General features: G+C 36.5%; 1 protein-coding gene across 1 annotated transcript in view; it reads left to right on the forward strand.

The window, feature by feature from the left end:
• Nucleotides 1-26,379, forward strand: part of HIBADH (3-hydroxyisobutyrate dehydrogenase) — a 78,443-nt gene that overhangs the window by 9,528 nt on the left and 42,536 nt on the right. Inside the window, exons 3-4 of the mRNA XM_069860250.1 lie at nt 3,212-3,321; nt 6,603-6,724. Coding sequence (XP_069716351.1) covers nt 3,212-3,321; nt 6,603-6,724 — 232 coding nt within the window. The remainder of the gene's footprint in view (nt 1-3,211; nt 3,322-6,602; nt 6,725-26,379) is intronic.

Below are 26,379 nucleotides of genomic sequence, written 5' to 3' on the forward strand. Positions count from 1 at the left end.
CATTGTCAAATGATCCTTGTTTAATGTCAGGGCTACTACCTAGGTATATGGAGGATGAGGGATGTTTAATCATGTCTGTATATTATGTCATTCTGCTTTCTTTAGCCTCTGAAGTAAAGAACTGTAAGGTAGTATATGTTAAAATGCAGCCACCTGCCTGCTGATGGTGAATAGTAAGGGGAGAACTGGCTGAGCAGGAGCTTATGGAAACACCTAGGGTGAGACTTGAAGGCAAGTTGCAAAGCTACAAACAAGGGAGACTATAGAACAGTGCTGTGAGCAAGTAAGCTGCCTCCGCACTCAGTTGTCTTTTCCTTTCCTCATAGTTATCACTTTCTTTCTTATACAGCGGAGTGCACGTGTGTCATATAGTTACTTTACTTCAGTTTACATACCATTGGATCTTCCCTCAGATTTGGAAGTTTGATGGAGTAACTGAAGTTATCTGATGCATAAAGCAGCATAAAAATAGAGCTTTCTTCCCTGTGTACAGTAAGAATGGCATTTCCAGCCAGCAGAATTATTAATTGACTTGTAAGTATAAAGAAAAAAATAGAGAAGCATTTTGGGAAAAATATAAGCAGATGTGCATATTGAAGGGCATAAAACAGGGACCAGTATGAAGAAAAGTATACCCTATCCAGCTGCATACTGCAGAAGTTTGCTTGAAGTGACAAGTATCAGAACATGTGCAGAGCTTGGTGGACTGCTACCTTGAGCCAGTATGGTCTATGCTCTTAATCAACAATTGGTGTTTGGATTGTTTTTTAAATTCACAGACACAATGATTTCAAATGATTAATGCTTCTTAATGGCTTTCAAAAAATTGAGCTTTATTTCTGAGACGGAAAGTCCCAAATAAAAAGTTTTGCATTCTGCTTGTTGAACCAGGTAGGTAGATTTCCTCTGGACTATTAATCTTATTTGGTAATAGTACTAAGCCAAGAATGAAATTTCCCACTTCAATTCCCATCTTTTTGCTAACAAAGGTAGCAATATTATTTTCCCTGTAGGGTTGTGGAATCACTGTCCCAATCTGTGTACATTCGTAATCTCGTTTTTGTCATGTAGAAGGCATGCTAGTGTTTTGGAAGACATGGATGAAATAAATCAGTTTCTGTGTACAGTACTACTGTACTGTCTTCTACAGGTCTGTATTGCTTAAGAATTGTTTACATCTGTAATCAAATCCCAGCTATATCCTATCCATATACCCAAGTGGAAATGTGAGGCTGATGTAGCTTCTAAGTTGTGTGCCCAGTATAGTATGTTTTTCATCTTCTGGTTGAGAGATGAAAATGGGCTACAGAATCTTCAGTTGATAACTTGCAAACCTCTAAGAATACTGGAGATAATAATTTCAAATAAGACAACGTATATAAAGTCATGTTCCAATTACGCACTTCCTCTCTCTTTCTCTAATAATACTGAACCAAACCAGAGATACTCAGAACTGAAGTCAAAGGTGTCATTCTCCTGTATAAAGCGCTAGGCTTTCCAGTCTCCAGGGAAGTAAGTCATAAAATTAACTAATCAGATAGAGATGCTTTTCTGTTTATAATTGCCTCATTTATTCCTCCTAACCTTTGTTCTTTAGACTAGAGAATGTTTCCTTTTATAACTGTGTGGTATACCAGATGTTTTGTGTACTATTCACTTATTCTTTTGAAACAAAACTCGTGCATTTTTAAGTCCCATCTATGCCAGTTTCTTTATCTATTTTTTTTGAAAGAGACCTTTATTCAGTGAGTATATTCAGCGTTCCCCTCTTATAAGTCAAATAGAAATGAAGAAGTTTCTCCTGCTGTATCCCAGAATTCCTTCAAGATTTTATTCAGCATTTCTTGCAAATGTGTATATAACATGCTTTGTTTGATGCTTAGACCTTATAAACACGTTGTATATAAAAAAATAGTTTATTTACGTAAGGTCGTTTTGTACCAGAACTTACAAAAATGGTAACAAATACCAGTAGTTAAGAAATAGCAACAAGAGGTCATCAATCTCTTGATTTATCTATGTTGTGGAAAGGAAACAAATTTCCAGGTAGCTGTTAAACTGCAATTTGTTTGATCCTAAAGCCATGTTATATGGAAATTCTAATTTATTCACACTGAGTAAGAAGCATATAAAAGTTGCTTAAGACATTACTTGTTAGTTTACAGACCTAAGGCATATATCTATTAGAATAGATCATGGTAGGATTAAGGCTTTGTCATTCAGCAGCAATAACTGGACAATAAATAATACAGCCGCTAACCATGTACTTTCCGCGCATCTTGCTTCTTGCTTGAAATATGATTAGTTTCAGTAAAACTACCTGAATGAGTGAAATCAGATTTGATCCTCCTGAGCTAAGAATAAGAGTCTGCTGTATTTTTGTTGCTGTGGCTAGTTTTTTTTTTTAATGTATTAACAATGCTTTTTTTAAAATAAATGAATTATTTAAAACTAGTATTGGACAAAAATCTTACTGGCAAATGCTTTCCGGGTAAAACTCACTACTTTAGCTGTCAATAATCCACTACTTGTTTATGTATCTTAAACGCCATACTGCATGCCTCTGAAAATGAGCTAGGGAAGGTAATATACCTTTAAAGTTAGGTATATGTTTTTAACAAACAATTCCTAACAGTATATTTTGAAACTTGTTCAGACTTTTTTGATGAAGGATATTCTAGCTGATAATTTTCCTTTTTAAAAATGTCAACCATAATATTGTGAGAAACATTAGTTTATCTGATTTCTTTTTTTTTTAAAGAGAGACTTAGAGGTGTATTAAGTAATTTTTTTCTTTTTCCTCAGTTGTTCTCCACTATAAGGCAAGGGAAAAAAAGTGATATTTTTCTGATTATCCACGTTGTCCCTCCTTAAAAAAAATGTGGAGTGATATTTTGTATAGGTGCATGGTTTATAGTGAATTGAAGACTCATCAGTGGGTTGATGGAATACAAGCTTCCCAACTGACAGACATTCTAAAGGAACATTCGTGACAAGACTTTCTTTTAATGTTTTTTTATTTTTCTGTTACTGGATCCAATTAGTCAACATTTTCATTAAGTGTGAAGAACACGTTCTTGTGTTCTAATTTTTTGCCTAGCTTAGTTGTGACTGATGACCTGTGAATTCTGAAAGTAAACCCATCAAACATGTCGTCTGTTGCTTTTTCAGGAAGTGTAAGCATGCTTTTCTTTTTTTTCTTCTTCAAAAGGTAACGGATTCTCCAGCAGATGTAGCAGAAAAAGCAGACAGAATTATTACCATGCTGCCTTCTAGTCCCAATGCAATAGAAGTTTACACGGGAGCAAATGGAATTCTAAAGTAAGTAGTTCTGTAGTTTGGAGAATTCTCCTTCCTACTCAAGGCTGTATTACCTTGATTTTCAAATGATCGCTGTTGCTGCAACTCTTTCTGTGCCTTCAGGGCACTTAACTTGACATTCTCCTTTGTCTTCTCACTATTGGTATTTCTGATTGTATGACTTCTCTTAAACTATGCTTGTTTTTGAATGGCTTTTGGCTGAAGTTTTAATCTCATTTTCAGTAGAGTCATAATCTATGTGAATTTGAGGCAACTTAACTGTTATCTACCTTGCCAGTTGCATGTTTCTTTCCCCATAATGGAGTGTACTACAGACAAGTGTAACTAGAATATTTGCTGGCAACAATTATTTGCTCAAATACTTTTTTCTTTAACTTAAAATTCTATAGATGAAATGTTCTAAAGATATTCTACTGTGTTTCATGGTATTAAAGGGTATTAACATATAATGGCTGACAAAGTTTTATTGATTTCTACTCTTATTGTCTGTTTATTACACAAGAAAATATCTACAGAGTTTGTTTAATATGAAAGAGTGGTTTTTAACTTTTGCACAGGGATTTCCACTGAACCTAAAATCCACAGCTTGCAGAATTCTGATACCCAAGAGTTTATGGACTTGCCAAATTAAAAAATAAATAGTGTTTAAAAGGCTCTTCTGGCCATGTGTGCACTGCTTCTGGCAGGCTGACTAAGGGTACTCAATCATGTAGGATCTTACTGCTATCCAGGTTAATAACATAAAGGAAGAAACTTATAAAAGACGAAAGTATAGTAGAGTGTCTAAAACCGACGATATCTTTTTTAGGTACTGATTGTAGGCAGTGTAAAGGTGTAGTGATAATAAAATGAAATAGAAGTCAGGGTTTTCTGTTCTTCTTGCAGTATAAGAAACAATAGTTGCTTCCTTCCCTTACTGTCTGTAGTTTAATTCTTCACAAAGTAGGACTGAGCAGATCTAAGTATCTGTAGTGCAGCTTAAACCCTTCAGGGAAAGAAGGGTAATTGGATCAGTCCCACAAAGCTGAGCAAACAGCTGCGGGAAACTTGGATGGCAGTGCTTTGAAGACCGATTGGTAGTACTTACTAATCTAATACAGCCCGTTAATCGTGGGAGCACCTAGATGTGGAAAATAATGGATAGAGCAGGGATTGTGGAAAGCAGTCCTGTGCCACTGCAGTTTCTCAGGCATTGTATTAAAAAGAAATGTAGTTTGGCAGTAGCGGTTAATTGTTGCTCTGACCTGGTCCTTAGTGACTGGTTTGACTTTGATCATTTTCTGAAGCTTCTTAAGCTTTACTGAAGAAAACAGTGATGCTCTGAAGTGTTTAAGCACTAACTTGGTCATCCTGCTGTATTACTGAAGAGCCTGTGCCATTGCTTCTTGTTCTGAACATAGGAGGAGGTGATGTAGCACTGCTGTGTTGATTTTCTTTTGCAGGTGTTTAAACTAACTGCAGCAGCTCATCCCTTCTGTGAATAAGGACAAGTTCTGTGTTTGAGTCTGGACCTACAGTGGGGTCCACATCTGTATGTATATATTGAGAGACTGTTTCCAGCAATCTCGGTAATTTGAGTTAGTGCAACGCACTGCACTGCCAACAGCACACAAGGTGCAGCAGGGCTCTTCATCTGTCACAGGAAGCTTTAAATTACTCACCTTTTTATGGTGTGGTTGGCACGCCTGAGGGGAGGGATGCCATCCAGAGGGCCCTGGATAAGCTTCAGAAGTCAGCCCATAGGAACCTCATGAGGTTCAACAAGGCCAAGTGCAAGGTCCTGCACTTGGGTCAGGATAGCTCTCAGTGTCAAGACAGGCTGGGGGATGACAGGATTGAGAGCAGCCCTGCCAAGAAGCACCTGGGGCAACTGGTAGACGAAAAGCTAGACAGGAGCCAACAATGTACCCTCAGAGCCCAGAAGGCCAACCATATGCTGGGCTGCATCAAAAGAAGCGTAGCTAGTAGGTCGAGGGAGGCAGTTCTGCCCCTCTACTTTGCTCTGGCGATACCCTACCTGGAGGGCCCTCCCCACAAGAAAGATGGACGTGTTGGCGTGGGTCCAGAAGGGGGCCACAAAAATGATCAGAGGGATGGAACACTTCTCCTATGAAGAAAGGCTGAGAGAGTTGTGGTTGTTCAGCCTGGACAAGAGAAGGCTCTAGGGAGACCTTATTGCATGTTTTCAGGAGTTAAAGGGGTCTTAGAAGCATTATGGGGACAAACTTTTTATCAGGGCCTGTTGCAACAGGACAAAGGGTAGGTAAATGGTTTTAAGCTAAAAGAGGCAGACTTAGAATAGATAAAAGGAAGACATTTTTTACAATGAGGATGGTGAAACACTGGTACAGGTTACCCAGAGAGATGGTAGAAGCCCCATCCCTGCAAACATTCACTGTCAAGTTTTACAGGGCTCTGAGCAACCTGATGTAGTTGAAGGTGTCCCTGTTTACTAGGGACTAGATGATCTTTAAAGGTCCCTTCCAACCCCAACTATTCTGTGATTCTATGAAAAAATATATTGTTTGATTTCATAGAGTTTGCTGGCCCAGCGGAAATTAAATCATGGTGCAATTGAGTGGAAAGAGGGAAAAAATATAAACAATTTTTGATTTTGAGGGTGTTAAAAATTCACTTTACTTGCATTTTTTTAAATACATGTGCAACTTTTTGTGTTCTGCAGTTTGGGATACAATTCTTCTAAATTACTGGCTATCAGTGGAACAACTTGACATTTTTCTCCATGCTTCTTCGCTTTAAGTATGCAGTGGGCTTTTGTGGTTTAGTTATGATCTTTACATGGAATGAATTTTAGCAATGATTCAAAATGGAATCAAGCTATTCTGATAAGAGCTTAAGATATTGTATGTAGATATAAAGAAAATACTATTATTATATATGAAATGTTAGGCTGTATCAACATTAATTTCAGTTGCTTGGAATGTATTTTAGATAATCTGTGTATGATGTACTGCTTAAGCTTGCATATTGGTGAATTTTCTTAGTGCACTCTTTTTGCAATAGTGTTTAGGAAGAACATCCTTTTTTTGTGTTCAGGTTTTATTGGGTTTTGAGACATTCAAAACTGTTCGGTATATGTACTTGGGAGTGCACATACTGAGCAGGACTTGCTCAGTAGAATTTAATGCTCTGTGTGTGCCTGTTAGTGTACTAAAAAGTGCCCGTATATTTTTTGTGCCGAGGAAAGCCAGTGCCTTGGTCATAGTTGCAGATGTCTTGTGCAACAAATATTTAATAATAATAATAAATCTTTATTTTAGGAAAGTGAAGAAAGGCTCATTGCTAATAGATTCCAGTACGATAGACCCTGCAGTGTCAAAAGAATTAGCCAAAGCAGTTGAAAAAATGGGAGCTGTTTTCATGGATGCTCCAGTTTCTGGAGGTGAGTCTTCATTAACAGTTTACCTCATGTTGCATGTGTTGTCTCTTTGTTTACAATCTCAGCCATCAATTTGTACCCTTGCTGGTACATGTTGCTTTTCTTTGCTCTATGAACAGTATTCATTTTTTGTTCCATTACATTAATGAAATTTTATAATCTTAGAAATATTTTTAGGGATACCTTTTTGTGTAAACTGAGCTTTCACATGGTGTGGTACAATGGCCCTTTTAGTTTAACTTCTTTCAGAGTTGTATTTTTATGCAGATGTTCATATCTCTTCAGTCTCCTTCCATTTCCTTATGTTAGGGAAGGTCTGTTTGGTTACCATTAAGCTGTTCTGCTGCTTCTTTGTTAATTAAAAAGGAAAAAAGGAAAGGGGGGAAGAAATGATTTCATTGTCAAGAAAAATCAGAGCTTTTCTCTGGTTTTATAACAGTTGAAGAACAGGGGTGATGTTTGTCTATTATTGAAGTTGCTGATTATTTATCTCTAAGTTTTAAATCTCTGGTAAGAAATTACATAGGACAGGGAAGTCTTTCATTTTGTGTCCAGAGGAGAGCAGAAGCATAATATTAAAAGATTTTGAAAACAAAACCCACAACTGATTGTTACTATTGCTGAATTCTTCTCTAAATTCTTCTCCTAAAATTGGAAGTTGAGGAAAACCCATTTTGTATGGGAAAATTTGGGGTTTTTTACAATTGACTCCAAAAAAAAAATGGAAGTGACAGCATGAGAATTTTTTATTTTCCCTTGATGTAATTCAGAAAGTTATACCTGAAAGGGAATAAAAATGCAAAGGCTGGGAGAGGATACGTCCTAGAGAGTTTGTCAAAGGTATGACACAGGCTAGAAAGAACGTAGCCTGAATTTCAGATCATGAAAATAAATGCAGGTGAGGAGCAAAAAATAACCATCTTTTTAATTTTCAACTGAAAACTACAGCAGGATTTGGCTACACGCTGGAAGCCAAAATTTTTATCCAAATTCTAATGTGAACAGAAAGTAGGAAGATCTGAGTAGGTGTTATGGAAGGATATAATAGGGAAGACAACATTCTTGCTTCCTAGCCAAAATTTTAGTCCTGGTTTTGTAAAGTTAGATAACTTGTCAGCCTGGGAATAAAAACCACAGAAAACAGTATGTTGTGGGTGGATTATATAGCTATCTGATGCTTTTCTAAACACAACATGGATTTCTACTTATTGATTGGGCAGTTCTGACATCTTTTATGTAGTTGTCTTCAAGCCCTTTCCCCCAGATATGTTGTTTACCCAAGGGAATTATTTACCCTTTGGAAATGTTTGTAATTTTTTTGTACCCATAAGTTTTTTGCTTTAAGGCTGACTGTACTGTAACTACAGAGAAGGAAAGAAAGCAAGCTTGATTCCAAAACAACTGTAGCTCTTTGGGGGTTTTGTTCCTTGAGAAAATCGTAAAGCTGAGACTGGGTTAATATGATAACACACAGTTGACTAGTCTGAATGCAATGGCTTGTTTTGGTGTTTAACTGAATGCAAATTATTTGGTGTTTACTGTCAGCTACAGACTGAGTGATATTCTGGTAGAGGGGGAAAGAAGTGAGACTTAGCTTTCTAGTACATAATAGTTAGAGTTAGTTAGTTAGTTAGCTTTCTAGTACATGTGAATGGCAAGAAGCATTCTGCAGAAATCATGTTTGAAGTGGGCAGTTACTAGAAATGTGAAGAAGTCAAGCTCGTTAGGAAAAACTTAAATGTTATGCTTTCCATCTTTCAAGACCTAACACATCATGTCTTTGGCGTATTTTTGTACGTCCCGACTGCATTGTTGGCCGTTAGACAAAACTCTAAATGAAGAAGTATGCTCAGCTCTCTAGAAATTGGCAGGCGTTATCCTGTAGCTGTGCAATGCAACAGACTTGGCAGGAGCGTGAGGGAAAGCGTTTGTGGGACACAGTGAGGAGGAAGAGAAAGGAGAATGCCTGAACTGTCATCTTTAGACCTATCTGTTTACTAGCTGTTATTGGCAGATGATTCCACTTGTGTATTTAGGTATTTGGGTGTTGCCTATGGATGCTGACGTTCATCTGCACTGTGAACAAGTTATTTCACATGCTAAATTATATTTTGAAAATCACTAGATCTATAAACCTTATGGAGAAATAGTGGGGGTTTTAATCCCATCTTGGCATTGGAAATGAAGTATCTTAAGGCCTAGCATTAGTGCCAGATTTTAGGGGCTTGTTTGCAGTCTTACCCCTGCAAGATTCTTTCCCTTGATCTTTTTCAGATGGGCCTGCATGCCAATGTGGTGTGCTGTCTCCTTCATATGATTGGCCTTAGAGCATTTACTTCCAGCCTACAGTCAGAACCCATTAAGAAGAAGTTGATGCACCAAGTTACCATAGTGTTACTTTGTATTAACTAACTTTGGAAAATACTTCTCATCCCAGTAGGTACATGCAGATTATGCTGCTAATGCTGTCTAGAGATAGCAATCACTTTACCCTAGGATCAGGATTTCTTGCAGGTCCACATGAGAAAGTTGTGTGTTAGTTCCCAGCGCTGCCCTGATTTGTAAGCTCTTTGTACGCATACGGCAAATGATGAAACATCTTCAAAATCCATGTTTATTTTGTATCTTGTTTTAAATCTAGAGAAGTAAATTTATCTTTTTGCAAAGGTTGGATTCTGCATCTTTGTATGTATAAAAGGCTTTTAAAGCACATGTTCTCACAGATGTATATTTAAAACTGACTTCTGTTGGCACTGAAGGCACTACTGGTTGAGTAAGGGATCTAAATTTAGCCTTCAGGAATTGTGTTGAGTTTATCCTCCCACTGTATTATACTGAAAGTATAATTGATACTCTCACCTTGCAATCCAGAGCAAACTTCACTAGTGGTTTCACTGATGCTGCTGTAACATTTCCCTCGTTTTAATTCAGTACACAAAATATGCACTGTTTAAAGTATAGTGGGTGAAATGTTTTTTCTGTTTCTGATGTGATGCTTTCTTCATTGTAAGCATTGTTGGATTTCAGATGCTACCTTTTCAACTTCTTTTCCCCTTCCACTGACTCTTGAAATTATATCACCTCCTCTTCTGCTTAAAATATGTTGTACTGCATTCTGCTAGAAATTCACAAAAAGATGTGACAGCTTGATTTGCTTTTCTGTTTTTTGAAGTACAGATAAACTGTTTTAAATTCTTTTTTAAGTATGGTTCTTTAGATCTGATAATGAAACTTAGGTAGATCTTTCCCCTCACTATCTAGATTAGTCAAGATAGTCATCAGTAGAAAAGTCAGACTGCTAATTGTTAATAAGAGCTGTCAAGTAAAGAACTGTAGTCATGCTGAAGTGGTAATAAGCAACAGAATATGTAATTTTTTTTGAAGGAACTGTGGAATGGAGCTGGTAAGAAAAGGTTGGAGTTTTTATTACAGCTGTCATTTCCAACTGTTTTGTCTTACAGTACTACTTCCATAAGCTCCAGTTAACCATTAAGTGGTGGAAAGGATATTAGTAATAACACTGACAAATTGAGACTTCAGCTCTCTGGTAAAGTAAATTAAAATGTTAGTCTTTGAAGGGTGAATTGCAGACTTATTCCCTGTATGGCTAGATCTATACTTAACATGGAGCAAAGGAAAGGAAAGTTTAGAAATACTGTGGAGTATTTATTTACTGTGGAGTAAATATTTACTTCCTCTCAAAGAGCAATATATTTCACAATTCCAGCTTTTTCTTTTAAAAAACAAAAGAGAGCACTTCCTCAAAACTGTAAAGTGAATGTATTTCAATGGCATGATCAAGCAGATAGCAGAGATTAAATAGACCAAAGGATAACTGGTGAATCTGTGTTTTTTTTTACTTGAATGCTGAAGTTCTAGTGCAGTGTCTTTTTCCAAGGGAAGCAGAAGAGAGGGACTTGCAAAAGAGTTAAGACTATGTCTGTGGGCACTAATGCTTGCAACGACGAATTGAAAGACTGACTAAACAGTAAAAAATAGTAATGACTGGTTCAAACTTTGCACCTCTGGGCTTGTAGATTCTGTTGTAATGAGGAAGCATAATCAATAATGAAACAAATAATGATTAGCATAATAAGTAAAGTGGAGTTCACACTGTAAATTGGAATAAAACCTGAACACATTTAAATAAAAGTTTAATTCAAAATATGCCTCACTGTTTAAAATGACAAAACCAGCTCTTATTTGTGCACCAACCTAATAGTTTAATGGACTTATTTTGTTGGAAAGATGGAAAAGAATGAAGACCTTGAAAATGTTAAGCATTGGGACAATGAGTATTTTGACACTGGAGAGGTAAGAATGGTAAACCCTGTGCAGAAATCATGATGTGGCAGCAGCTGCTGTTGCAGAAAGGTACATTTACCAATGTGCTGACTTTGCCAGAGTAAGAGTATTTTGCTTCTGTGAGACCGTTATGATTTTACTTCATTTTATGGAGAATGCAAAAGGTAGCAGAAGTCAAGGAAAAATAAAGAGATTTGTTGAGCCTGCCATCTAAAAATGTTCACTGGTATGGAGACAATTGTTTCTGCAATGACTGAAAGGGTGGAATGACTGATTTTATTCAAGTATTGTGTATATTTTGGCTATGAAACCGTGTGTAGTCTGGCCAAGTTGTGACCAATGTGTAGGGAAACTTTTATGTCTCCATTTATTTGTAGGTGTAAAGATGAGTTATTCAGGCTGGCCCGATGGGATATAACTAGGAATAATAGGCTGGCAATTACTAAGGAAAGAAAAATGCATGCTGTGTCTACCAGGAAAAACTTCCTAATGGCATTCTTCATACAGTGTGGAACAATTTTCCAAAGAAGATGGTTGAAGCCAAATATCTTCACATGGTTTAAACTGTACTGGGCAAAGTGCTAGGAGCTATTCTGTAGGGAAAAAACTTAACTGGCAGGAGGATGGCTACATGATCTAATAGGTCTTTTCCATCTCTAGTGTCTACAATTCTGTTGTGTTCTCACACATTGTGTTCAAAAACAGTTAAAGGAAAGCTGTCCAGATGGAAGTTAAAATCCCTGTGGCACTCTTTGAAAGAATAAGGGATAACTGCAGAATTAGAGCCAAGATTCCTTTTCTCAATAAAAATGCTTCTAATATCCATGGCTGTATGTGAGCTGTTACCGCATTCCTAATAGCTGCTCTGTTTGCTTGTGGTTACTTTAATGCTAATATCTGGCTCATCCTGTCAAGTCTTTGAGATAACACAGAGTAAGAAAATCGTAGAGAATGAAAATTAGTTTAAGTTCATTTTTTAAATTTTGTTTATTTCTTCTAGAGAACTTTTAACTTTAAGGGCTTGCAGGTGGTGTGTGGAGATGTTTCTGGACTGCTGTGATGACTTTGAAGCTTTGTACAAAGTTCATTTTTGTTTTAAACATCCAGAGGCTTCCTTTCCTCTCTTTTTGCTCATTGAACAGAGTCTTTTGCTCAAAATGTGTATTTTTCATTTAGTCAAAAAACCTAGCATGATTCCTGTGCTTGGGACAGTGGGGATGATGAGCACCAGACCTTAATAACCCCCCGACTCCTGTGTCCTATTTCCATACTCTACTAAATGTGGATGGTACATGTATTGCAAGTATTGCAAGAGTTGTACTTGCAATTCAGTGTTGCCTTACACAGACTTTTTCAGTCTGTGGTTGCAGCTCCTGTTGTTTTTTGTTTTAAAAAAAATATGTCCAGAGAAACCTGATTTACTTAAATAGCTTGATCCACTAGAGACTTAGAATTACACATTTTATTTTGTCTCTTATTCAGCAAGGAAGATTTGCAGATCTTATACCAGATACACAAGAAGAAAGAGTGATGGGAATGGTTGGGCTCGAAGATCCAGTGGGTCCTTTCCAACCTCATGATTCTATGATCCTAAGTACCCGAACCAAAGTCTTAGGCCACACTATCCTGTGTTGGAGAAGACTCCTTTGTAGGCCTGTTAAAAGACTTTTAATGGTTTTAAAGGAGTTTAAAAAAAAAACAAATGAGGAAAACTTTGCAAGCAGAGACAACTGCCCTTGTCTTGTAGTGCAAGGCCTTTAAAAGTAGATTGCTTGTTGATTCCCTAAATGGCTGAATTCAGGATCAGTAGGAATGAAGGCTGATATTCTGTTGATTTCCATCTGAGCGATTCTAGTGTTCTGGGTTACTTTTATTTCCTTTTTAAAGTCATGGTGATGAGTTTTGCAAGGATGTGATTTATGTGTGATGATACTATCTGACGATCCGGAGCCATTCTATGTCACTGGTTCACTGCAGAAAGTTCTCTTATAGTTTAGGGGAGGGCATCCCTCTGTTTTAATAACTCTCTCAAGTCTGGCTAATAAAAAAAGGGAGAATGTTCTAGCAGAAGTACTCTGTCTGCGCTTGAAACAAATACCTGAAAATCACTCCATGTTTATAGTGCTTACTGTAGTATTGCCCATTGCGATATAGTTTGATAGCCAGAGCTTTTGTTCTTAGCAAGTTGGCTGCTGGTTTATCAGAGAGCACACAGAAATGTCACAACTTCTTAATTCTTCCTCCTCCAACCAAATTTTGAAAACCCATGGTTTATGGGATAAATAAAAGTGTAAGAGAAACATTATTGCCTTTTACTCTTGATGAGCATTTTGAATTCAACTGTGAGTATACAAACTATGTAAATGTTCACTTTTCAGGTTATCCAACAGTATTTAGTCCTGTTGGCTCACCGCTTCGATCTACTGAAATACAGAGGACAGAGGAGACTCGTGCAGTTCCATAGATGAAGAGAGGTTTTAACTACAGTTCTCTTCATGCCAAACACAACATAGGACCTGAAGTGAAAACAAAATTACTTACTGCACTGTATTTGACCTACAACTTTAACCTTTAAAACTTGGAGATAGTGCGTGGAGTTTCCTAGACCTTAGACAGCTTTAAGCTGTATCTGTGTGTAAGAAGTGTTAAAGGGTGACTTGACAGAAATAATGTAACACATGGTAATGTCACCCTCATGCTTGCCCTTCAGTTTCTGTTGCTGGTGCTGTAAGCGGTTGTATTTTAATTACTCTGTACTGTGTAAGAATATTAAATTTGTCTGCAGTAAAATAGAGGGAGAAGTGTGAAACACTGTGTAACACTTTATTGAAACCTTTAGGTAGTTTAAATCCACATCATGATTTGATAATATCCCTTTGTTGTTTAACTGTTGATGGACTAATGTGTTTTATTTTTTAATATGTAGTTTAGGTCATTGGCAACAGTATGATCTTACATGTCATTATTATTGCTCTGTTTGATAAGAGTTGCTGTAAACTGTGTAATATCCTAGTTACTCACTAGCTAGTTTAACCATATGCAGTCAGAAACAGCACATCAGTTTAGTATTTAATAGGAATGGTTGGACTCGATGATCCGGTAGGGTCTTTTCCAACCTGGTGATTCTATGAGTCTATGATTTTTGCAGTCATTTTGTTTTCAATCTGTGTTTCCTTTATTTTCTGAGAATGTATGGTGGGAGGAGAAAGAAAGTCACATTGACTTTTAACTCTGGCTGAGTAGCATACTGTTTCTTTCATTGTGTTAGATTTATTACATTTGCTTAAAATCATGACTTTTCAGAAATCAGTATTAAGCTAGCTCGTAGGTGATCTGTACAGGTATGTGACTATTCATATTTAGTTCTTCAAACCTGGTTGATTTTTGATGTCCAACATTTTTCTGATATAACTCTTCCCCAGGATTGCTCCAATTGCTAGTAATCTGAAAGCAGTATTTGGGAACAGCTAAATGCTTTTTGTCTTGAATAAGGTATTTTATGTTGAGCGTGCTGGCAGAAGAGAATTTTCCTTTCTCTTCTAAAAGTTGGAGGACAATTGGAGAGAGGAAATTTTGGTTGTGTTATCAGCATGCGAAGCATCGTCACAATAGAGCTCTTGTTAGAGTAAACTAGTAGTGTATATAGCTTTCTATTTCTGCAGATATTCATCTTAGAATTTATGTTAGTGGGGAGTCAGGGGTGATGCTGGAGTGGGAAGCTGGAGTGGTGGGAAGGTTTTGTAGCGGAAGCACTAAATGAGAAGCTGATGTGAATTTGGCAAGCAAGAGTTTCCTGAGTTGGAGCATTCTCTTAGCAGCCTGGGCCTGAATCCTGACTGCCTCTGAGGGCTTCCACCCTGTCCAAGATGGAAGTTCTCACAGAGAACACTAATAGCATCCCTCGATGTATTCCACTAAGGCACAGGGCTTGACTGCTGTGAGACAATGCAATAAATGCCTCCCAAGGCCAAAACGAACACACCCGATCACCTGAATGCATCATTCTTGTGCTAGAACAAACTGGATTATAGGAAGGCATTTCTGTTGGGTCTAGGACAGCTCTCCATGAGGACAACTCTAACCCTGAGTCTGACTCTAAGCCTAACTCTAATGGCTCCCAACGGATAGTCATCCCTGTGGAGAGTTGTCCCCACACAGAGTTGTCCCACAGAAAGTTGGCCCCAGAGAATTGTCCCTTACCATTTCTGTTAGTGGTACAGCAACTGGCACACCTAATAAAGAAAGTGATTAATCTGTTACTGTTTGGTCACTGGCACTTCTTCAGCACTGCATTTGTATGCTTAGCAGCTCTTTACAGTAAATGTGACTATGTGCAGTTACTTAGTATGTTGTTTTCCTTACTAGATAATTATACCAATCTTTAAGGGAGTATTTTTTGGTAACTGGGTTAGAAGATTGAAACAGTAGGCAGCAAAGCTTGTTAAGGAGTTTTTATTTTACAAGCCCTCAAGAATTCAGAATATGGCTTGCTTACTAATTTAAAAAGTCCAAACGCCCCTTATAGACTGCATTTCATAGCCAGCATCAAGTCTATGCTATACTTGTCTAAAAATCCAAACATGCATTCTTGGCTGTTACTGTTTACTGAATCAGAACCCTACTGTTTCCACTTGCACTGTATCTAATTTATCTTAAGTGACCACAAAAACTAAAATTATTTATATGTTGGCACCTAACAGCTCCACTATAGTTAAGGGTCTGTTGGCATTTCCATTATAAACCTTCCCTTTGAGAGGTTTATAACTTGGTGGTTTTGCTTTTGCTTCAGGCTCAAATGTGCCATTTTCATCCAAGCACAAATTCTTCTACAGAATTTCATTTAAATCAGTTTGGCCATTATTTATTTTAGTGTGTGTATGTTGGGGAGTGGAAGGGAACACAGTATTTAATTTTGGTCTCAGAAGCTTTCTGGTCAGACTATATAATGAAAGAAAAATTGTGCTTTTTTATTTTATTTTGTAGGTACTTAACCCTTCCTTGAATGTGTCCAAGTTACTAAAATTGTGCTTTTCCAGGTTGTTCCCAATGTGTGCATGCCATGCATCTGCTCCTGCTCGCTCATCTTGCCTGCCCCTACCCAGTGATGTGTTTTGAGGCAGCATCCCCTAGCTTCTGGCAGTGAAAGGTTTTTGGGGAGTGGATGCAGTAACATACAGTAGATGATCTGTTGAGAAGCCTCAAGCAAGCCAGGCCAACCGAAGAAACAGATGGAGTTTAATTGGAAAAAGACAGGCCGAATGTAGTTGTCAGTCAAATGTAGCCCGATGTGGTTAAGAGTGGCATTTCCTATGTAAATTACTGCTTGGGTGCAGTAATCTTCCGAGTTTAAAAGTGGTGTGACTTGCCATTTTCCCTTGCTTCTGAATGTTGAACTGCTTCAACTCTTTTTTTTTTTTAGTCATAAATTCTTGCCATAGTACTGTATTATTATGGTAATTAAATTCTTGCCACAGGAATAATAAGTATCTATAATGTTTTGGTACTGATGATAGTAATGTACTACCCGTGTTCTTTTGCATCGTGGTATAAGAATACAAAGAAGGGAAAATGTGTACGGAGAGGTAAAAGCTTTTATTAAACCATATAATACAGCTGAAAATAGAAAACAAGTTTCTGAGTCAGTTCTTTCATCACATTGCACAAGAAGTAGTACAGTACAATAGCTTATTTTTTTCTCCTTTGTTATTGAATTACAAGAAAATGGTACTCATTGAAAAATGAAGTGAGGAGAGGATATGTGGTTTGGCAGCTTCATGTGCACTCATTATTTTGGAGTCTTCTATTTTCAGGTAGTTCATGGAGGTTACTGATTGGACAAACAAGTAATAAAACTGCTTTGTTTTATTTTGGCTTCTGTTTTATTGATGAGAGGGAGAAGGGAAGCACAAGTATAATTAACTGTGAAGGCAAATTCAAGAGCTAATTGAACTATTGGGCACTAGGTCCCATTGAAGCATTTGAAAGTCTTCCTCATCTTGCCTTTTTTCCCCTAATTCCAGATGTTAATGAATTCACAGGTCAGACATTCCAAATCTTGAATTTTTTAAAGGCAACTCATTTAAATTTTATTAGTTTAATTTTTGTTTGTTAGCATTAACATTTAAGAGCACTGAAGGCTAAAACTTTAGTATATATTAAAACTTGCTATTTTTAGCTTTGCACTCCAGAAACAGAAGCTTACAGAAAAGGCAAATGTCACAAGACACATCACTATCAAAACTTCAAATTTTATAACATTTTCATTGATGTCTCTTTGTTGCTAATGGTTGAGAAATTTAAACTATATGCAGTCATGGGAAAGAAAACTGTCAGAAATAGCTTAATAGAGCACATCTATAAAGCTTCAACTCAGCTTAAAACACTTAAGCATCTACTCGAGTTTTAACCACTACTAATGCTCATATAGGTTGCCGAAACCACTGAACTTTGTCTGCAACTTTGCACCTGTAGCAAGAGCTCTCATTAGGAAGGTATCTACGCCTATGTCACCTTCCCATGTTGCTTCAACAGGATCTGAACTTCCCAAGCTGAGGATGTCTTTTCTGACGGCCATATAACTTGGATGACTTAGAACTCAGGAGCTGATTTCTATTTTAGGGGGAGATTAGGCTGGAGAAGTCACAGTTCAAGCATGAAGGCCCTATATGTAAATGTTGCACATAAACTCTTAACATTTTTCCTTTCTTTAAAAAATGAACAAAAGTAAACAAACTACAAGTGGATACAAAGATGTAAACATGCTCCCTAAAATAGTCTGTTTCTGTTTTCTTGTGTTGAATTTCATATATTTGTGAAAACTGATGCATTTTTCCTGGTATACAGAAACTGTCAATACTGGCTTGCGTTTTTCTGCGATTTAGTGTATGTGGTGGCTGTAGAAGGATTTTCAGTAGTGCACAAAATATGTTACATCCAGATGTTCCTTTTTACTCAAACAGAAGGTGATTTCAAAAAATACAATCTGTGGCTTAAAACTGAAGTTATAGGAAAGACATACAATAAGTCTGGTTGTATTTAATTTTTGATAGTGGAAATGCTATCATAAGATATAAATGACTGTCCTTCTAAAATATAAGAGATTACAAAAGGATAGTTTATATTATTACAACAAAACAGTGTGATAATATAATATTAAATAATTTAATACGAATTAGTTTTTTTATTATTGACTGTTCACATTTGAATGTTTCATTTTCTCATTCTACTTCACATCAACTCCATGTACAGCTCAGCCAGCCAGTAATTTCTTAGTGTGAGCTTCTTAATGAATAGAGATGTTGCAAAATTGTTTTTATGGACTTTTTGTCTTGTTTTCCCTAGTACTGTAGTATCTTTTGGAGCTCTTATTCTTGTGGAAAAATAAATAAGGATTTAATTGCACTTCTCAGCTTAGTGCTAAGCCAGATATTTGGCATAAAACTGTCATAAAGGTTTCTTTTGTCTGCCTAGCAATGACCTTAACTTGACCTAAAAGGACTACTTTCTGGAGGGATTGCAATGGCTCAGGCTCAGACAGTTTCATGTCTGTCACTTGGTGCTTGCTTTGTGTGTGAGAGTGTGTGTGTGTTTTAAATTGTTTGTACTATTAGTTCTTAACAAAGCCAGAAATACTAGTTCTCCATATTTTAATGCAATTGGCTTTAAACTTACTTCCATATACTCCATAGAGCAGCAGAGACATCTAGATACTGTCTTTTTCAATAATATATGCTGGAAATATAGTAGCTTATAGTAGCTTTAAGATATCTGTCTGTCTGTTTCATTATAAATCCATTTAAAATGCTAATTGTAATTCATGTTCCCACATTCTTTCCATATTTAGGGGTGTTACCTGGGTTTGGAATAGCCAGCTGTCTCAAACACTATCCACATTTTTAAAGGAGTAAGAAATCTTGGCAGACACTGAAACAATTAATTGGCTTTTTCAGCCAAGTCAGGTTAGGAAAGTATTTTGTGGGGAGGGGGCCGGGAGGGAGGGGAATACAACCTTCTGGTTTCAAGTTTGAGTTTTATTAACCCTTTAGGAAAGGTAGTCAGACTTTTTGCTAAGTAGAGTTCTTCATCTCGGACATTTATGAATTTTATTTCTTAAGTGAAAAGATTCTAAACTATTAATATACAGGACAAATGTGTTTTATTAGGGGAAGATGCCTGAGATGAGATGGCAAGTGCTGAATCTAAATTATGATGGATTTAACAATCTCTGAGGTGAAATAAGCCTTAGAATCTGTATTAAAGAACTCTAACCTCCTCCCAGTATATATTTTTAAGAAGAGACGGAGGAAGGTGGCTTCTGAGTCACAGGTTGATGCCATCTTCCTGTTGAGTTAGGATAAAATATTTTGGACTTGCTGACTGCATTCCACACCTTGTCTTAACCATGGATGCTAAGTTAATATTTAATTCCCAGCTCCATAGGTTTGCTTATTTTCATTCTAAAATCAGAATGAGTACAAAATACCAAATTTTAATTACATATGTGTCTTTGTATTCCTGAAATGTTTTGTTTGAAGTATTGGAATTGTTACACAGTCTGCTTTTTCACAATTCTGTCTACCTTTTGATGCCAATGAATCAGTTCATGGCAAAGAGTTTTCCGTGCAGTTGCTTTTAACAGTTGGATGCTCTTGTTCCATAGACAGTTTGGTTGTTTGTTTCAATTGTTCTTTGTAGAGTAAACTACTAGGATTTTAGACTGGAAACTGTAAAGTTAAACTTTTTGGAGTAGTTACTGCCCCAAGTGGGAATATAAACCATATTGAACAAAATTTATTTAGCCTATTAAAAAGTCAGCCTAAAACTACATTTAATTAGTTTACACTATTACATCACTTCTAGTAGGGAGTAGAACTTATGCAGAGTAAAAGGAGTTCTATCAGGTGAGCTGACTGTGGCCCATATGGGGCTTTAAGATAATGATGAGTTTAAATTTCCTCTTAGAGCTAAGTGAGAATAAAACTGGAGGCAATAAATACTCTTGGCCAAAGCCATTAAATGAAAAAGCTGGGAATTCTCCAGCTCTTGACTTAAATTGTTTGTTTATCAGCTGGCGCCTAGTCTGGAGTCAAGAGCTGGAGATTTCTATCTGTGACAGAACTTTGAAACTCTTGCAGGACACTTTCATTTTAACTTAAGGTAACTTGAGTTTATAGCTTTGGCTTTAAAGATTACTAATGATTTACTCATTTCCTTACCATTTAACCAGAGAGGACTTTTTCCCAGGAAGGGATCTGTGTTTATTTAGGGCCTTTGTCTGCGGAGGGATTAAAAGGCAGCCCACCAGCATTGTGAACTTGATGGTAATAAAAGGTCACCAACACACACCATAAAAACGTTCTTACTATGGAATTAATTATACAGTGTAATTTTACAAAGCATTTCAGTAACCCTCCTTTTAGCCTTCTGCTGTATTTGATTTTTCCTCAAATGGGGAAAAATTCAACTTTTGGCATTAATTGTGTGAATTAGACTCTGTGTGTATGTATACAACTATTTCCAGTGTAATACACTCATCGGCAAGTTCAACTCACAGTTGAAAACGATTGTAAAATTCCAGCTGAAGTTAGACCTGGACATATGAACTTTAAAATTTAAAATACTACACACTGGGAGCAACAGAATGAAAAAAGACTTGTTAGCGAAGAAATTCAAGTTATCAACTTAAACATTGTTGCCATATTAGGTATTTTTATAGAATATTGCATATTTTCCAAGCCATTAAGCGCTGTTCAAACAGAATCCTGTTATTTTTTCTAAGCCACCAGGTGGCATTGCAGCCCAGCCTGCTCAAAGTAGGCAATTGGTAATTTATAAAAAAATTTTGCAGAAGGCATATCTCGCCTCCGGCACATTCATCTTCTCTGACTTTTAGGGCTAAATTTAGAATATCTGATAATGATAATTAATATTGCCAAACCCCAAAATTAGTTCATTCTAGGTTTCATTTACAAAAGGTAAAAGTTGTTAAAATTGCCATGTCAGGGTATTGGCAAAACTAATTTTTTGTTAAGGTGATAACAACAGAATTTACCCACTGTGAAGATCACAATAATTTCTTAAAGGCTGTGGAGTGGAAAGACATAGAAGTATATGTGGAGGAGTCCATGGAGTTCCCTTTATCGAGTGCAAAGCTATCTTACTATATTCAAAATAGTGATGAAAAGCTACGGTTATGAAGTTGCGTGGTTTTCTTCCTCTTTTGCCTTAAAAGATATCTTTCCTCCTTTTCCAATTACCATTTAATCATATCCTTTTTTATAAATTATCAAAAGAAAGTACATACTTATTAAAAATAATTAGAAAATAATATTTCACTAAGTCATTAAATAGCTAGTAATACATGGCATATGGCCTGTTAGACAGATTTAATATAATAACATAGTTAAAAACATAGTAAATCTCTAGTCTGGGTAAGGGGGTATTTGTTTCCCTGGTTTTGTATGTTTTTAATGTATGCTTGTGCTGTCCCCTGAAATGGATTAATTTAAAGTGCTGCTGCAGTGTTTTATCTGCAGTTTTACTAAGTGCCACTCCTCTTGTGCCATTGCCCTTGTTCACAGGCCATTTAATGGGCATAACCTGTTTTAAGAAATGTACGTGTTTTCAAACTAAGTGTCTCTGACCTCCCACCTCGTTGAAGTCCCAACATGTATGATTTGCTGCAGGCTGAGTATCTGAGATGCAGCATAACCAAAATACTAAAAATTCTGATACTAAGGGAATAAGAAAAACCCTTTGTCATAATTTAGGTAATATTTTCAGTGAATAGTACTTCAACATTGATTTCTTCACTAAGAAAAGTAGCAGTAGAATAGGTAATTGAGGCTTTTGACCCTGGGTATTGAATTTTTAAACTTGATACAACAGTCTGCCTCTAAGCTTAGTTGTAGATATTGCTACTTATTTAACATCAAAAAGCAGGGGTAGTTTGCCTTTATAGATTGCGCCTGTGTTCTGGAATTGCCTCCTGCTGTCCTTGAACTGTTTCTTGGTTGAACGTGTTAGATTTTCTCATCAAAGCTTTTAAGCACAATGTTTAGTTAACACTTGTTCTATCAAATCTGATACAGTAGACTGGTTTGTAGTAGACAGTCTTTTCATTAACAAACATGATAGCTTGACAAGCCTCTTTCCCAGCACATCACGGGGGTTTTGTGTAATGATATGCACATGCAGATTTTACATTGCATGTAATCTTTATGTTTGCCCGGTTTGCAGTCATTGCTCCTGGACTAGAGTAAATGACTGGTTTTTGCCAAGATTCCAAAAGTAAACTGGCCTCATTAAAAATAATGGTTGTTGAGAAAAGAATCGCTGTAAGTCGGAGCAGTTTGCTTACAGACCTGTTTAACCAAAATGCAGTTTTGTTTCCCTGTCTGCCGGTTCAGTTCAGTGCAAGAGCACTGCTGCTGAGTGCTGCTCTGAGATTCTCAGCACAAAGGTGAAAACCAGGGACATCTAGATAAAGGACAAAAAAAAATAGAATAATAGTATCCATTGAAAATCTGATGCATTGCTTGAACTAGCTAGATAAAAAACAGGAGAGTGGGGGAAGAAAGAAGAACAAAATAGTAAAATGTCATTTAATGACTTCAGAAAACAGAATTCTCTTTGACTTTTCCCTTGATGTAATATGCATGTGTGTGCATATTGTGTCAAAACCATGATGATGTGTGTTGCTTTGCTCAATTTAAATTTGCTTGAAAAAAATGGTTTTTAAAATAGAAAACTCAGTGTGAGTGTATAATGGAGATGTTTAATTACTATAATCAGTTACAGCTACAGAGTGGCTGGATTTTATAGTATTTGTATATTTACTGCTTTGAACTTTACAAGAGTTATTTCCTACATAGACAGTACTGATTTTTTTTCTTCCTTCTGTTTGTAAATATTTTTGACTTGGGTCAGTAAAAATGGAAATGCTTATAAATGCAGCATGTGGTCTTTAGAAAATCTGAGAAGTGTTTGGCTACTTCATTGTCAGAAGTTGGGATTTTTTAAGATAACCTGTATACAAGGTATGTGGCCACGCCTATAATTTTTTCTGGTTGATATTCCTAGTAATATTTCATTCTAACCATACATGACATTTCAAAAATACAAAAGAAGGTTTTTTAAATGAAAAAAAAAAAGTCTCTGTGTATTTCCAAAGATTTGTACCAGATGTACTGGAATCCCACTACTAAAATAAAATAAAATCTTTTTTTATATATATTTTTTTAACAAAACACTAGTTAGTGGCAAAATAAAGATACCACATTAATGGTAACATACGAAATTCCTAATGTCTGGTTTACACTGCAGCTTGTACTTCCATGGAAGTAAATGTAGAAGAAGAAATTAAAGCTGCTTCTTTAGAAAACACCCTCAAGCTTTTAGAGTAGATGTTTGGGATCGTTGCTTTCACCATTTTTTGGGATTAGGGAATTATCATTTTGTAAATGGGGCATAAAATAGATAAGTAAAGAGATTATAAGGTAAAACCTTGGAAATTCCAGTGTCAGAAGTGAAATCTACGGAATCACGTTTAGAAGCAGAATTCACAGCTGGCGTGTGTTGGGTAGTGGAGCAGGGCTGAGAGCTGTTACGAACAGTGTCTTCAAGTAGCGCAGAAACTTTTCAAACATCAGTCCAGTTACTCATTTGAAAAGTCTGTTTCCCGTAGTTACGCTTTCCTGTGCCTTTGCTCAGGACTGTACCTGACTGGATAAAGCATGTCGAGATTGCAGAACTTCTCCTTCCCAGGACACCAGTAAATCTAATAAGAAAAGCTGCTCAGTGGGGCGGTGGGGTGGAGTGTTTGTTAAACAAGTGGTTGCAGTGATAAACAGCGAGGGGAACACAGCTATTGGAGTAGAAACTATTTAAGAGCAACTTAAATCCTAATTCTTTTATAGTCTCTTTGTGGCTGACTTCATTTGATGATGAAGAGGGAAAAGAAGGAGAACATCTTGTGTGTGTGTTTGGTTTGCAGTTTAAGATTATTACTCTGTTGAAAAAATAAAAGAATAAAACCTCATTAGAGCGACAGACGAGGTGTTTCTTCTCTGGAAAGAATAGTGCATGTTCTAGGAAGGCATGTATTTCTGTCCTTCACTGGTTTGTGAACAACATGGCTGATATAAAGACTTCTGGGGTGTTTTTGTTTTCTTAAAACACTTATTTAATAAAGTGAGAACCAGTAAGCCGAGAAAATTTAATCTTGAAATTTTAAGTACAGGATTGCTTATTCCTAATTTTACTTTTTTTAAACGACTTCAGAAATAATGTTTAAAGCAACTAATAGTGTACATAAACTGTTTAACGTTCTCACCTATGGGCTATATACTTTTTAGGTGCTAGTGGATAGGATGTATTAAATAGTGTGTGTGTGTTTATATCTGTGTTCTTTATTGTGCCCCAACTTGCATATCAGAAATTACCCAATAAAACAAATAACAAAAAGTGTAAAATATCCTTACAACAACAAGAACCTAAAATAATCATTTTATAGTGCCAGTGAGGTAGCTGACTGTGTGTGTTATTGGGTAATAAGATATTCTCTGATGCGTTCACTTCATTCAGCCTTCCACACAAATATGTATTTAAGCCATAAAATGGCAGTAGTTGTAGTAGACTGCACCTTACCTTCTTAATGAATGTTTTTGGTTGCGTTAATGATTATCTAGTGAAGTATTTTTGTTATTGTAAAAGCTATATTGAAAGAAGAATTGATAGATTTTTAGTTTGTCTGTAATATATGTTGTTACCTCAGATTTTGTGTTTGTGTAAAATCTTTTAATGGTTAAATGTTGCAACTCTACTGTGCCTCACAAGACTGAGATAACTTTCAAATTGTTTATATATGGATAATGTATTTATTATATATAATGTATAGTAGTGTAGGAAACTCAGATTAATATTATCAGATAGTGGAAAAAATATTTGATACCTTTTTTTTCAAAACTGACATTCTTTGTCAGTTCCACACTGTGCTGAATGAGGGTGGTTGTGTTCTAAGCATAGTATGAGCATTTTGCTTTCTTTAATAGTGTCAGGTTTTATAACATTTTAGGTAAAAATAAATTAATTTTTACTTTAAAAAAATTTTTAATCCATATTACTAGATTATGGTATTATACAAGTGTATATTTATGTATGTATACACTTGTTATCATTTTGATGCTTTTGAAGAATAATTAACCAGCATAGTACAAGTTGTATCTGTTACATTAGATGAAGCTATGCTTTGTCATAGAACTAGTTTTTGTTATTTAATACTTAACAATCTTCCTTATGTTTTTCAAGGCTGACTGACCTGACTGTAGAATGTGTCTGTGTTCATCTACTAACTTTATTTTTCATTTGAGTGATACACTTGTGCCCTATATTATGAAAATAACCTGCATCCTTTGAAGACCAATAGAGTAACAGTAAGAGTATCCAGCAGAAGGAGTAATCAATACATTACCCAGGTTACACATGGGAAGCAACTAGAGATGGCAGTTGAGAGCTGTAGTTATTTAATGATGGTGAACTATTGAACAATGTGGTTTTCTTCTACTGACAGGCCAATTTGAATGACTGAGGGCATGGATGTGTATGGTGAAGGACAGTGAGGATGGAAAGGTATGTGCTTCCCCTTAAAAATGGGCAGGCAAGTAAGGTGTTGGAGACTCTTTCGGAGAAGGAATATTCTCTAAAGACAGAAAGTCAAAAGGCAAGGAGGAACACTTAGCTTAGCCTAACATTTTCTCATAAAATTTCTTGCAGAGCAGGGGGTACTTGACTTTTTTTTGCAGATTTTTTTTTTTAAAGGGAGACCTGCATGCAGAAGATGCTGCTCTGCTTTCCCTGTGGTGGTGGTGGTTTTTTTCATGTAGGCTCTGAAACATGCAGTTCTCCTGAACAGGTGAACTCTAAAGAAAAATATCTAAGTAGAAAATGTTGTCATGAGTACTGGGAGGAGAGTGTGACACTGCTGGACTGTGGACTGCCCAAGAAAATGCAAAAGCGTCCTCCACATACATAAGACACATCCGGAGTTACTTAATGGAACCAGGCAGGGAGCACAGGGAACAGACAGGACTGTGTACATGAGTGCTGACTTGGACAGTTCTGTACCTATGAACTCAACGTGCCAAGGGTTTAAGTCTCTCTCCAAATGAAGAATGAGGAGCTTTATATCTTGTTTTTGTGGGCGGTGTTTGTCTGAATGAAACTTCTTAACCATAAAGAAACAGCTTTGTTAAAGTTAAGCTTGCTTTGGCTAATAGAAAAGCTATATGAAGAATGTGGTTTCCTCAAGGCTTTGTCATGGGCACAGACAGCCTAAGAAAAGATTGCAAAACTAG

The sequence above is a fragment of the Phaenicophaeus curvirostris genome, chromosome 6 (assembly GCF_032191515.1).
Source record: "Phaenicophaeus curvirostris isolate KB17595 chromosome 6, BPBGC_Pcur_1.0, whole genome shotgun sequence".
NCBI classification, from domain to species: domain Eukaryota; kingdom Metazoa; phylum Chordata; class Aves; order Cuculiformes; family Cuculidae; genus Phaenicophaeus; species Phaenicophaeus curvirostris.